This window comes from Numida meleagris, chromosome 2 (assembly GCF_002078875.1).
Source record: "Numida meleagris isolate 19003 breed g44 Domestic line chromosome 2, NumMel1.0, whole genome shotgun sequence".
Lineage (NCBI taxonomy): Eukaryota > Metazoa > Chordata > Aves > Galliformes > Numididae > Numida > Numida meleagris.
The window spans coordinates 29,843,119-29,855,681 of NC_034410.1; the positions used below are offsets into that span (position 1 = coordinate 29,843,119).

The 12,563-nt window shown below is 37.6% G+C and overlaps 1 protein-coding gene across 5 annotated transcripts in view; it reads right to left on the reverse strand.

The window, feature by feature from the left end:
- MACC1 (MACC1, MET transcriptional regulator) overlaps nt 2,144-12,563 on the reverse strand; it is a 35,689-nt gene continuing 25,269 nt past the window's right edge. For all 5 annotated transcript variants that reach the window (XM_021387999.1, XM_021388000.1, XM_021388001.1 and 2 more), the window contains 2 exons: nt 11,643-11,831; nt 2,144-6,313 (listed from right to left, as the gene is read on the reverse strand). In XM_021387999.1, the coding sequence (XP_021243674.1) occupies nt 6,098-6,313; nt 11,643-11,831 (405 nt within the window). In that variant the 3' untranslated portion in view covers nt 2,144-6,097. The remainder of the gene's footprint in view (nt 6,314-11,642; nt 11,832-12,563) is intronic.

Consider the following 12,563-nt stretch of genomic DNA (forward strand, 5'->3'; position numbering starts at 1 on the left):
AAAATGAGGAAACAGCAAGGTCCGTTTAGTTTTTGTACTATTTTGTCCATTTAGTTTTAGTAGTTTGATACCAGTTTGATATCTTGACATGCAGTGTATGCAGACTGCCACTGAAGTCATCATGCTGGCTAGAGGTCTCCAGGTCGAGAAAAAGAGCTGTGTGAAAATGGGGCTTCTGACCTAAAACCTTTACGGATTCTTGCAGGCATACAGAGCCCATTCAGATTTCTGTTTCCATGAGCTAATCCCCTGGCAATATGACTAAGCCTTGTAATTTATTCAGGAAAACTTCCCAGCTCCCTCTTGCTTTGTGACGTCTTTTTGCAGGAGCTTCAGGGCTTTGGGTGGTTTTTTTGGTGGGGTTTTTTCGTGGGTTTCTTTTTTTTTTTTTTTAAGATTTGATAATCCTATTTAACTGTCCTGCAAAAGGGACTCCAGAGAGAACTTTTTAGTTACGCACAATTAGTTTTATCAGCAGCATTATTAAACCATACATTAACTGCTTTATTAAATCTCCTTTATTAATAACAGCAGAAGCTTTTGTATGGAGAATAGAGGGTGGCATTATACAAAATGGTTTCAGACTCCAAAACCAACATATCCTACTTGTGAGTAGAATTATGAAATAAGTCTTCTCATGAGAGATTACTTTTAAAATTTGCTACTCCATTTTTCCTTACATCCTCCAACTCCTTAATGCTTTCTCTGATGCAGGACATAAGGCTGTGCTGGATCCTGAAAGAGAAAAAGGCCATAGGGCAAGTCTGGATGGGTTGCTATTTCCCTATCTAGACTCTAGCATCCAGGTCAGAGGATGGTAACTCATTCCAACCTGCTGCTCTTGGCACCTGAAGCAATGGACCAGGAAAGTGGCCATGATCACTGCAGAATAAATTCACAAGCTATCTCCTGTATGGAGGCACAAGGGCAGCATAAAGGAGCCTGCTGGGATGTGACAACCATGTAAGGCTGGTGGTTGTTAGAGCAGCAGGAGGGTCAGGGTGAAAGCAGGTGCCTGCCTGCTCCAGCCCCACAGTCTCCAGGACAGACTGTGAGGAATGCAATGAGTGTGGGATGTTCTTCTTCCTGCTGCGTTCCCGCTATCTGACTCTGCATTGTACTCAGCTGGTGGCTGTACACAGACCATCACCTCCATATGGTACTTTTTTCCATAAATTTGGCTAACTGCCTTTTGCACCAATTTCTGTTTTTTCTTCAAAAACTTCCTGTAACAACTCATTCAGCAATTCCTTGCTGTGTGAAAAGGTACTTCAGTTTATTTTTAAACCCACAGCCTGATAACTTCACTGTTACGAGACATACTGAACAGTCATTGTTTGTTCACTTCCTCCCTGTCAGTCCTGATTTTCTTTTTTCTCAGTGTATTGTATTTGTCAAGGCTACATTTTAGATCTTGTTCTGAATTTACCAAGATTGTAATGCTTAAAATGCTGCAGTTATGGAATGGAGCTGAATGCCCTTTGTATTTGCCTGCTCTTGGGACTATTCTGTTGCTGTCCTTATTCCATGCAGGCCAGTTCATTTACATTTTAAAACCTGGGATTTTGAATGAATATGTAAATGCACTTTCCAGTCAGTATAGTAATTTCTGCCACTTAGTTTTAAATTAAAATCATGATTGTTAATTGAGGATCTAATATATAGACTGTCTTACTGGACAAGGACATCCAGTAACAATTTGATTTGAGAAAAATGAGATAAATATATAATTAAATCTGAAAAGTAGCATTATCTCTTTCTTCCAAAGGTTCAGAAGCTTATGCTAGTTTTGAATGACCTTTTCAAACAAAGGTTCACCTCTTCAAACTTGCTGGCATGATTCTGCCACAGAAAGGAGCGCATTCTGGGACATGTCCCTGCAAGGGGAACTGGCTGCCCCATCACTTCTGCAGATAGCCCTGCTCTCAGCAGTTGGTTCATTCTGCTGCCTCAGGGAGCAATATAAGCCACTTACTTCTGCTTATAAACAGACTAAAATGAGTGTATATCCATGTTTTTAGCACAGAACTTTCAAATGAAGGAAAGTACGTATGGGCATTACTCATTTCTCAGGTATTAACTGAACCATGGTCTTTGACCTCTCTTCTTTGACTCCCATAAGCAACATAAAATTCATACAAAATTCCAGTGAACAATATCATCTTTCCTTGTTTATTTTGTTTAAAAATATATACTGTTAGTTAAAAAAAATAGATAACATATATACATCAGCAACACGTATAAAATGGCACATATATACTAAGAACAATCTCCAGGTTATTTTGAAGACTATGTCCCATACTGTCTGTAGATATTTACTGACAGCAAGAGAGCTATCAGGAACAACAGTTACCACCTGCACTGGACTAACATTTTCTTTACATATCTACAATTGCTATAGAACTTCTCCAGAGGCTTTAACAGACGGGATACTCTCTCATAATATGCACAGAATACCTTTTGATACATGCTTTTCTGAGGGGAAAAAAAATCCAGCCCTCATACTCTCTGTTGCTTCTTTTCATGGGTATTCTCACTGCTAGAACACAAACAAAATGAAAAAGCAGAAAGATGACAACACAGTATAACCATCCCTAGCTTTGAACAATCATTCAGGAAATATTTGTTGGCTTGATCATTTACTGAGTCCAAAATGCTTTAAGAATAAGTCTTTACAGTCAATTCAGCACAAAAAAAAAAAAAAAAAAAAAAGCAGAGCTGCTCCTTCGGAGCTGCTTAGTGTTTGCTTTATACGCTGCTTAGTTTAATGAGGAAAAATTGTGAAAAATCAGTATCAGAAAGTGACTTAAAGGAGAAACTTGCCTCTTCCCATTTCTTTGGCCTCAGCAGGAGAGGGGTGGCTGCTGCCTTCTCTTTTCCTCCCTGGTTGAGTCCACAAAGAACATCTCTACCCTGCCCGCAATCTGGAGGCTGCCTTGGAGAGTAGCCCTTGCTTATATTTTAAAAGAAACTTCCCTTTTCCTCTGCATCTACTTTCAAAAAAATAAAAAAAAATAAAAAAAATTAAACCTAAGGAACTGAGTCTTTCCCCAAACCCAAACGGAGGACAGGAACCCATGGAGGAATAATTTACTTTTTCTCTCCTGTCTTGACAGTTGTTAATTTAGAAACACGTCACTGCAGTGTGCCATCAAATGGCACAGAGCTGAGTCGTCTCCGCACTGCAAGAACAGGAATGGCTTCTTAATTGAAAAAAAAAAAAAGTAGCATTTCTAGTGTGAGTGGCAGCTCCTTACTGCTGCCCACCATACAGTATGTCTACCCTACCCAGGGGCAGACAGAGCTGCAGGAATTATTTTTCCAGTTTTCATTGTTAGGTGAAATCATAAAATGTGCTCACACATTTTTCATCTGTTTAAGAACCGTACCAACCCAGATGCTAGAAGAATGGTGAAAGGGCCTTGTCTGCCTACACATCCAAAGGGAAATGGAACGGAAACTGGAAACAGAGGGTCACTTAAGGCAAGGACCAGGCTTATTTTGCCTTGTCTCCTCTCAGAGAGCTATTAATCTCACCCGCTTTGCAGAAACCCAGGAAGGTATGTACGCAGGCTCATGGGAAAGCTGTTTTCTCTTGACAGAGTGGGAAGAAAGGAGAAAAGGTCAAGAACAGTGTGTTTACCAGACCCATTTGCTCCCCTATGTGTGCTGCTGCTACATGCAGCTGCTTTCATTCTCAGCTGGCATTTTGTGGTTTTGAATACTAGAGCACTAAATAAAATATGGGATTTTAATACCTATTATTTCATGTATCCAGTGTGGGATGCTAAAGTAAACAGAATATTGCACGAGTGCACATTTCATTCATATGAGCAGAAGCTTGAAGAAGAAATGGGGAGAACAATTAACAACCAAATCTCACAGTATACAGAGCATGGGGTACAGCACAACTACGGACAGATGTAAATTTCCTTTTAAAGAAATATACTTGAAAGACCAGTTGCTTAATGTTGCAAGCTAAGGAGAACACTGACTCACTAAGTCAATATTTACTAAATCTACCAGGCCAAATTCAACTCTTGTTCTGAGCAGGAACAATTTTGCTGTTGTTTCACATCAATGAAAGGAACTAGCCTTGAGACCAAATCTGGAAAATCTACACAAACTTTCACAAGGGGCATGCAGTGCTATGTTTAAGGATTATTTTAAATAATTTATTTTAATTGGATTTCTATTTTTTAAATTTATAATTTTAATATTTCAATTTACCATTTTACCTTTAAAGAAGCCTACTTTAAAAGGAACTAGTATGCACCTTTTCCTTATCCATCAGCACAACAAAACCAATCGATGCTTTTTCCCCTTTTGGGGGCTTCATAACTGCAAGCAGGGAAGAACAGCTGGTCTCTGCACAGAAGCACAAGTTAACAAGAGAATGCTGTTTTATACTTTCTTTGTAGCTCTTTTTCAAACTAGAGGAGACAAGGTACAAAATAGGTGCTAACACCTGAAACAACAGGAATTTCTGACAATCTGTATCCTTTTTCTCCAGGTTTCATCCATAAACAAAGACAGTTACTGTTCTATAGTCTTAAGTAATCTACTGCAAATCAAAAGCAAGTCCACTGAAGCCAAATGACTTGCCTGCATGCTAATTCAGTCATGCCTTCTTGCTTAAGGGTCTTTTGTTGAGTGAGCTTTTTGGTTACCCGAGCAAGAGCTCTTTCCTCAGACTCCTTTCTGTGCCATGAATGCAATGGGAAAGCTTAAAGAAAATATAAAAGAAAGCAGGTTGGAGAAAAGAGGAGGGGAAGAAAAATGTTTACATGTGCTATTTGGTTTTAGAATCACAAAACCTTCCTTGTTAGTAGAGGTCATCTAAGAAAACAGCAGAAGCACAGATTCTTAACTGTAATGCTACTCCTTTGTGATACTCCAAAAAAATTTGTCTTTGTCTTGTCAAGGGCAAGTGATGACAGAACCCAGATTTCTTTTCTCCCAGCTGTCATGAGTATTTGCTAATGTTTCTGAATGAATGTTGATTAAAGATGCTTAAAATGGCTTTAACCTTTTGAAGCTTCTACTTAACTAAAAATTTATTTAGAAGTTTATGATAAAAAATAATAATTACAATCAAGTTGGTTAGTCTGTAGCTATTATTCAGCCTGTATTTTCTGTGTTTATAAGCTACCCAGTAATTGTAAGATTTTTGTTGATGTCTAAGCGAGGTTCTTTTTAGAGCATATGACTAATGAAAATTAATTGCAGCAAAAAAAATCTAGAAAGCACCCCACTGCTAACTTTTTTTTTTTGAGAAAATAATAGCCATCATTCATATTCTTCATACAGTAAGGTTGAAAAGAATGATCAGTAGAAGAGGTTATAAACAGTCTACAACTCTTATATCTACCAAGCCAGTCTTCCCTATTTAACAATAACAGAGAAAGAATATGCAAATAATCAGAGGGATGGACAATGTACACTATGAAAGCTTCCTGTATTTCTGGACAAAATAAAAAAGATAACCCTTTAGAGCTACATCAACAAACCAACTGACCTTGACTACTACGCGGCCTGTCTCTTTTTAAGTCTCCATAAAATGAATCAAAAGCTGTTTTGGAAGGAACGCACAGCACAAGCCTTTGCCTTAAGTGTAAATAACTGTTGAATTACTGTTTTGGTAGAAGACTAATTTAGTCCCAGTTTAGGACAAAGAATCCTAGTTTTTCTAGGTTATCATGTACCTATCCTCTTAGAGTTGAAGATCTGGGACAACAATTAAAATGTTTTAAATATTTAGATTTTAATGCCCCAATGAAAACAATGTAAACATACGCCCCATGGGCTGCACTCATCCATGCATGATTCTGTTTCGAGAACTAATTTCCACCTAGAAATCGGTGTAATCAGAAATAGCTCCCTGTAGAATGTAGCCTATAGTATTCAAGTCATGTTTGACCTCACACTTTTCTTATTTCCTCGGTAGCTATGAGCAAGGCCTGGCAATCTTGGATGGCTGTAGCTGAGAACCATGGGACTAGACTCAACATCAACAACATTTAGTCCTGTTCTGGAAGCACTGCTGAAACACAAATAACAGTAGTTTCCAGATTTTCCAAAAACATATCTTGATAGCCTAGTTTTCTTCCTCCATTCTGGAGAAAGCACTTGCCCTTAAAACTTCCATGCAGTTCACAAGAATCAGCGTTCCAGTTAACTCTCGCCACTGTTTTGTAACTGGATTTTTCATTTTATCCAAGGCTGATTGCAGGTCTTGTAAGACATCCCTGTAGCTGTCTCCATAATGGGCAGCCCATGTGTAGAGAAAGTCATATGCAGGTTTCCACATCATCTGCAAATAAGGGAAAATGTGAAAAAGCTTAATTGCAGAAATTGAACTATTGCAGGAAAAAAAAAAAAACTAAATCTTTGCAACAGTCAGAGAAAAGAGAAAAAAAGAAAATAATTATTTCATCTTTTAGCCATACTGACATGCTTTATCATATAAGGCATATTCATTAAAAAAATCCAGGAACCTCATGAACTTCATTTATATGAAATTCTAGAATTCTCAGAGGAGTAAATAAGAGAAAGACAATGTTTTCATGCAGATAACTATCACCAAGTCAAAATACATCTATGTCTGAAAGTAAAACTAAAAGCACAAGGATAGAAGGGAAAATGCTTTTCCTCTTGATCATTTTTGAAACACATACATCCAATAGCACTTTCCCTGTTTAGAGTTTGACTTGTGCTTTTGGTGGTTAAAGCCCCACTTTTTCAAGATTCCACTGTCCCCCTGCTAAGCTTGGAATGTTTAAACATAGTTCTTATCTTTACAAAAATATTTTCTGGTGACATCAACGGAAAGATCTGCCTAATAGAGCAAAACTAAATAGAAACAAACAAACAAATAAAACTGCTCAAAGAGCAGGAAAATAAAAAATATTTACAATTAAATTCTTAAAATTAGGACATGCTATTTTAAAAACTGTCCTAGAACAAATAAAGGAAATAATAATAAAAATTAAAAAAAAGAAACAAAAACAATTTACCATTGCTCCTTATTACAAATTACAATATGTTTATTTTATGCCAAAAAATATGGAGTAGATCTTTCCCAGCTGTAATTTGTCATTTACCTTGTGACATTAATTAAGATATATGGCAGCATGATTCAGATACCAAGCTAGACTTGCATCTTTCGAAGTGCTGATGTACAGAGTAAGTTTGCTCTTGTTTACAAACAGAAAGCTTGTCTTCCCATCTGCTAATTTTGAAAATTTAGCTTAGACAACTAGCTCCCTTCTCCTCATTGGCAACAGAGGTTTAACAAACAAACAGCAATTTAATTAGCAGTTGCATGGATGATAAACAAAGCCACAAATAAACCCTTCACTTTCCTAAATGGTACTGTCGTATGCTGTTCTGAGAAAAATACAGTTATGCACAGTAATAAAAGCACATGAACTGATGTGTACACATGTATACATACACACAGAAGTGATCAGAAGTCACTTAATTCTAAAAGGTTTTTTTTATCTTTTTCCCTTTTGTAATGGAGAAACAATTGTCATGTTTCTGAAGGATAATTCAGAAGGAAATTGGTTATTTCTTCAATATCCTGTCCTGTGAATTTACAACACAAAATCTAAAGCTCCAATTCCTTACTCTGAGCCCTATTTATTTGATTATTTGAGAAATCAAGTAGCTGGAGGAAATTCCTTTGCCTGTGGTTCTGAACTTTTCTCCACATTTGGGCTAAGAATTAACTCCTAACTTACTCCAATATTAACTCTACTGTAGTTTCTGTCAGTATCTCCCTCATCATCTACTGCCTTTCTCATCCATCCTTAAATGCAAAAACCCATATAATTAATTTCCCTGGTAGTGCACCTCACAGTCTGATTAGTTGGTGGAAAGTGCCAATGCTTTGGGTGAAGTTTGTCATTTAAGCCCTACGGGAGAGAAGGGTAACATCATTACCCAAAATGAATGGTGCCTACTGCTAACTTTAAGCAAGCCAGTCTCAAGTTATAACTGTAAGGTTACAAAAGGGAGGAAGAAAAGTAATTTGGTAGTTGCTGGAAGAAATGAAAAATAAGGAATTGTTTCATTTTATAAGGTGCTATTATGAGTAGAAAACAAACAAGCAAACAAACAAATATTTATAATATAAATATTATGTACAACTGCAAATACATGATGTTGCAATATATTTTAATGAAAAAAACACCTCACTATGGTTGCATGGGTGATGAGATTGGAGAGTTTCTTTATTCTTACTTCTAGCTTGATAAGCAACATAGCCAACAAGAAAAGCTGGGATTTCCTGATATGCTACCAGTGGCTATGCCTTTTCTCTGTCTCCTGCTTCCTTTTCTTTTAGCCTGCTGGACCAGGCTATTTGAAAGATTAGAGGACAGGCTCCTGTCTGGTGATCCTTACTAGTACATGAAAAGACGGAATATTAAAAGATGCTATGCTTTGACTTATGCTGAAGGTCAGTCTGACACTGCACAATCAGAGAATTGTCTGAAACATGCCTAAAATACAAAACGTGCTTTCCTCAACTGATCTTTTTTTTTCCAGGACAAAAGAAAAATGTTGAGAATCAAAAACTTTATGAACTGGTCATCAGTAATGCAACGTGGCAGTAACCCACACGTTCATCACACCTAACTAATATTGCAGACCAGGCTTCTGAGGTAGGTCCTTCTCCACATCCACACACTCTAATGCAATGGCTGAACTAAATCAGGTTTGACACTGCTGAATTTCAACAAAGCAGATTTTTAAGGCAAACCATTAAATCACTGCAGCGTGCTGGGCAAATCACATCTCAGCTACGTGCCTCGGTTTTCCCTCTGCTCCCACTGCCTCTGCTGAGTAGATAATAATGATACCTACATTCTCCATAAAGTGATTTGGAATTTACTGATGAAAAGCACTGCAAAAGCTAGGCATCAATTGTATGCACCTCAAGTTGTCTTTGTGATCATCTGAGAGAAGATTTCTCCCACTAAGGAAAATACTCAGTTTAGAAATAGAAACATTTTTTGGCCAATTAATCCTTCTGATGGAGCATGGTCCTTGATTAATTAATTGGTAAATGTTTTCAGACAATAGTCAGTAATTAGTCAGAACTTATTACTCCTTCATCTTTGCTTAGTTTTCCACTTGCACACCAAATACTACTATCTGCAAAAAAAACCACTTCAGTTGGAAAACTCCAGGCCAGAATAAGATTTTTTTAATGGGGTTTCTTTTATAGCTTCTAAGTAAACTTGATGAACAGCAATCAATCTGTAATAAGTAATCAGACTAACACTAGCCTGGTAACAGTCACGGGGGCTTTCCCACACAGATATGAATTTACACTGCATTAGCTGTGTTCATTTTGCATCCCACATAGGCACTCCCACTGAACAAACACAAGAGATTTTATAAGCAGAGTACTGTTTTCTGAATACAGAGGTTCAATTCACTAGACCACTGAGAAGTTCAGAGATCTGCTACTGGCTTTATGTGATGAACTTGACTGTACTATCTTCAGGCATAAGATGCTGTCATGGGAAAGTGGAGAATCTTGTAGGTGGTTTATTATACTATGATACATATTATGTGGGAATGTACACAGACAGATATATAATGCCTATATATTTGAAGCAAAGTAAATATATATATAACAAAGTAAATATCATATATATGCGTGTATATATACGTTGCACTCATTGTGCTCAAAAAAGTGTTTTAAGATTGTATTGATTCTACTGTCTGGTAGCTAAGAAGAAAGGATTTACGAATACCATGGAGGCCAGTGGGGTCACACATGCTCAGGTATAGTGAACTCTACAATTCTTGCTCAGGAAAGCTGTGATTTTGTCAAACAAAGGAAGCTTAGCAAGTAAAACAAAAGTCTGAGAAGTTAGACAAGGCACTATGTAAGTTAAAAATGGAAGTGACAGTCATTCACACACTAGTGCAAAAATAGAGCTAATTACAAGGTCACTTTTTTTTTCACTGGGAAGACAGTAGTAGACAAAGGATTGGTAGAGCCGAGTTTTATAATAACATAAAATGTAAGGAGAAATGTGCATCCATGCACAAGTAATGTACCCAGAACAATAAAACAAAGCAAAACCATGAAACAGCTCAAAGAGACAAGCAAGATTAGAGAAGTAGGAAATGTTTTCAAATAGTAATGATAGAATTTTGCAGAAAATGCAGAACATTATATGTGAACGTATGGAATCTGGGTCAAATATGGGTCTGGAGTTGGAGCAAGGCATTCAAAGTGAGTAAGAACTGGTGGTTAACAATCAGAGCAGAAATCTCTTGATAGTAATCACAAAGCAGATAAGACTGAGATTAAAGACTCAGTGGATTTAGACCGCATAAAGAAAAATATACTCAACAGAAAACAGGGAGAATCAGCTACAGGGAAAGAAAAAGGAAGAAAGAATATCTTTAGCTGCTATAAAGGTGTGAATGGCAAATAGAAGCAATTTGTTAGGTACCAAGATGTACCTAACAACAGAGAGGGGATTCAGACTGGATAACGTGCATTACCTGCAATAATCAGAGGATATTACAGGCAAAGGAAGAGTCGATCCTAAATGCCAAAGCTCAAGCAGAAAAGTCATGTTTAGCAACATTCAGTGATACACATAAAAGAATGCTCAATGTAAAACCCAGTCTGAGAACTATCAGTTGTTGGCACATAACTCTGTGGGAGACAGTGGATATACTAAGTAGAGTAATGCAGGAAGAAAGTTGGCTGCCCAGGCTAAGGTGTGTCAGGAGTACAGGCTGGCCCTCAAGTCAGAGGTGTGGGCATGAGACCAACCTAAGTCTTATGACACATCTGTCACATTGCATGAATGCTATGGATGCCTCTGAGCATCTTCAAATAGCACTAGGTATATACTTAGGTGCCTAAGTTGCTTCTTGAGTGTATACACACTAAAATACATTTGAGAGGACAATTGGCTTTTATTTAGAAGTCATACTTCTATTTAACTAGAATGCTTTTACAACAGAGAGCAAATATTATGAGCTATGTGGCAAACTATAAAATTAAAACAGGGTTTGCCATGTATGGCATATAAAAGGACAGAAGTGGAATTGGTGTCAGAGATTCCAGCCTCTTGTAACACTGCCTTGTCTGAGTTAGACAGTGACATATTTGACACAGACACAGAACAGGGAAGTGTTAATAGCAGAGTTAAGCTTGCTTTCAGTGGAGAGAGCAAAAGCTGTACTGAGGGTGATTTGAAGAGGCTCATGCAAGGACTGGATGGTCTTCCTTACTGCAACTGAAATGACAGCAGCTGGGAAAGAAAAAGACAGAGGAATGGGCAAGATTAAAAATGTGATGGCAGGTGAATAAATAAGGGACTGAAAGTGACCCCTGGTTTGGAAAGTGAAGATGTGAAACTCAAGATAAAGAGAGACCAGGATCTCCACAGCAAATTAATTTGGCACAACACTGTACAACTAGCTTCAAATGAAAATCTAAATAATTGCAAGCAAAACCTGATGATAATTCCTTGCATTGAATAGATTACAAACTAAATACAGAGGCTGTAACTATAAAAGGAAAGAATTTCACACTGCAGGGAAGAAGAAATGTCCCTGCAAAGGAGTACGTGTGCACACTACGTTACCCAGAGCCTTACCTCCAGAGCTACTGCTCCACTTTTCCCTCGGTGGGGTACCTCATAAGCCTCTATTTGCTGCTTTGTGAGTCGGGCTAGCTTCTCCGCAAGCTCCCGCCAGTATTTGCCAAGCTTCACAGCTGATGTCAAAATGATGGTGTCTTGGGTAAGACGGGCCACTAATCCCTGGCAATCTATTTTCAAAAGTGCCTGCAACAATCATTTTCATTAGTGTTCCTTCAAAAAAGAACTTCCTACAAACATCATTGTCATTTGTCTTCAAAGCGCTAGTCTACATTTTTAAGCTGACAAATATTTTTCCAATAAAAATGTGTTGCCAATAATTCCATAGGAAAGCTGCGCATAAGCTTAAGAAAAAATGAGGCTGGCATTCAGCTGCTTCAGCATTCCAGTTTCACATGGATATTGCCCAGCTAAGGGATCCTGAAGGAAACATATTTTTCTTCAACAAAAATATCAGGGACATCAACTTATCTCAGAGTATGAAATTGAAATTAAAGTACTGTTATACTAAGATGTGGTCCTTAGTCTACTGCTTTTCCAGAACACTGATTACACTGGCCAGCACCTTTTGATTTACTCCTCCCACAATGGATAATTTGCCAGTCATTACACAGAAATGGGAGTCCTCACTTCCCCATGCCAAATGAGCTTTCAAGAACAAACAAATTAAAATGTTTCCAGGAGCAAAGCCCTGAAATCTTGCATTATCATTTCTTATTTATTTCCTCAAGAGCTAATGAGAAAATGGGTGGTGGTTATTAATTTTTTTTTCTCCTCAAATTAATAGCAAAATGTTCCACTGAAAATATTGGCTTGTCAATACAATATCAAGAACCAAAACCAGAAAAGTTCCTCAGCTTTCAGATACTGATTTTTAATACAATAGCAACTTTTTGCCAGAAAACAGCTACTTGTATA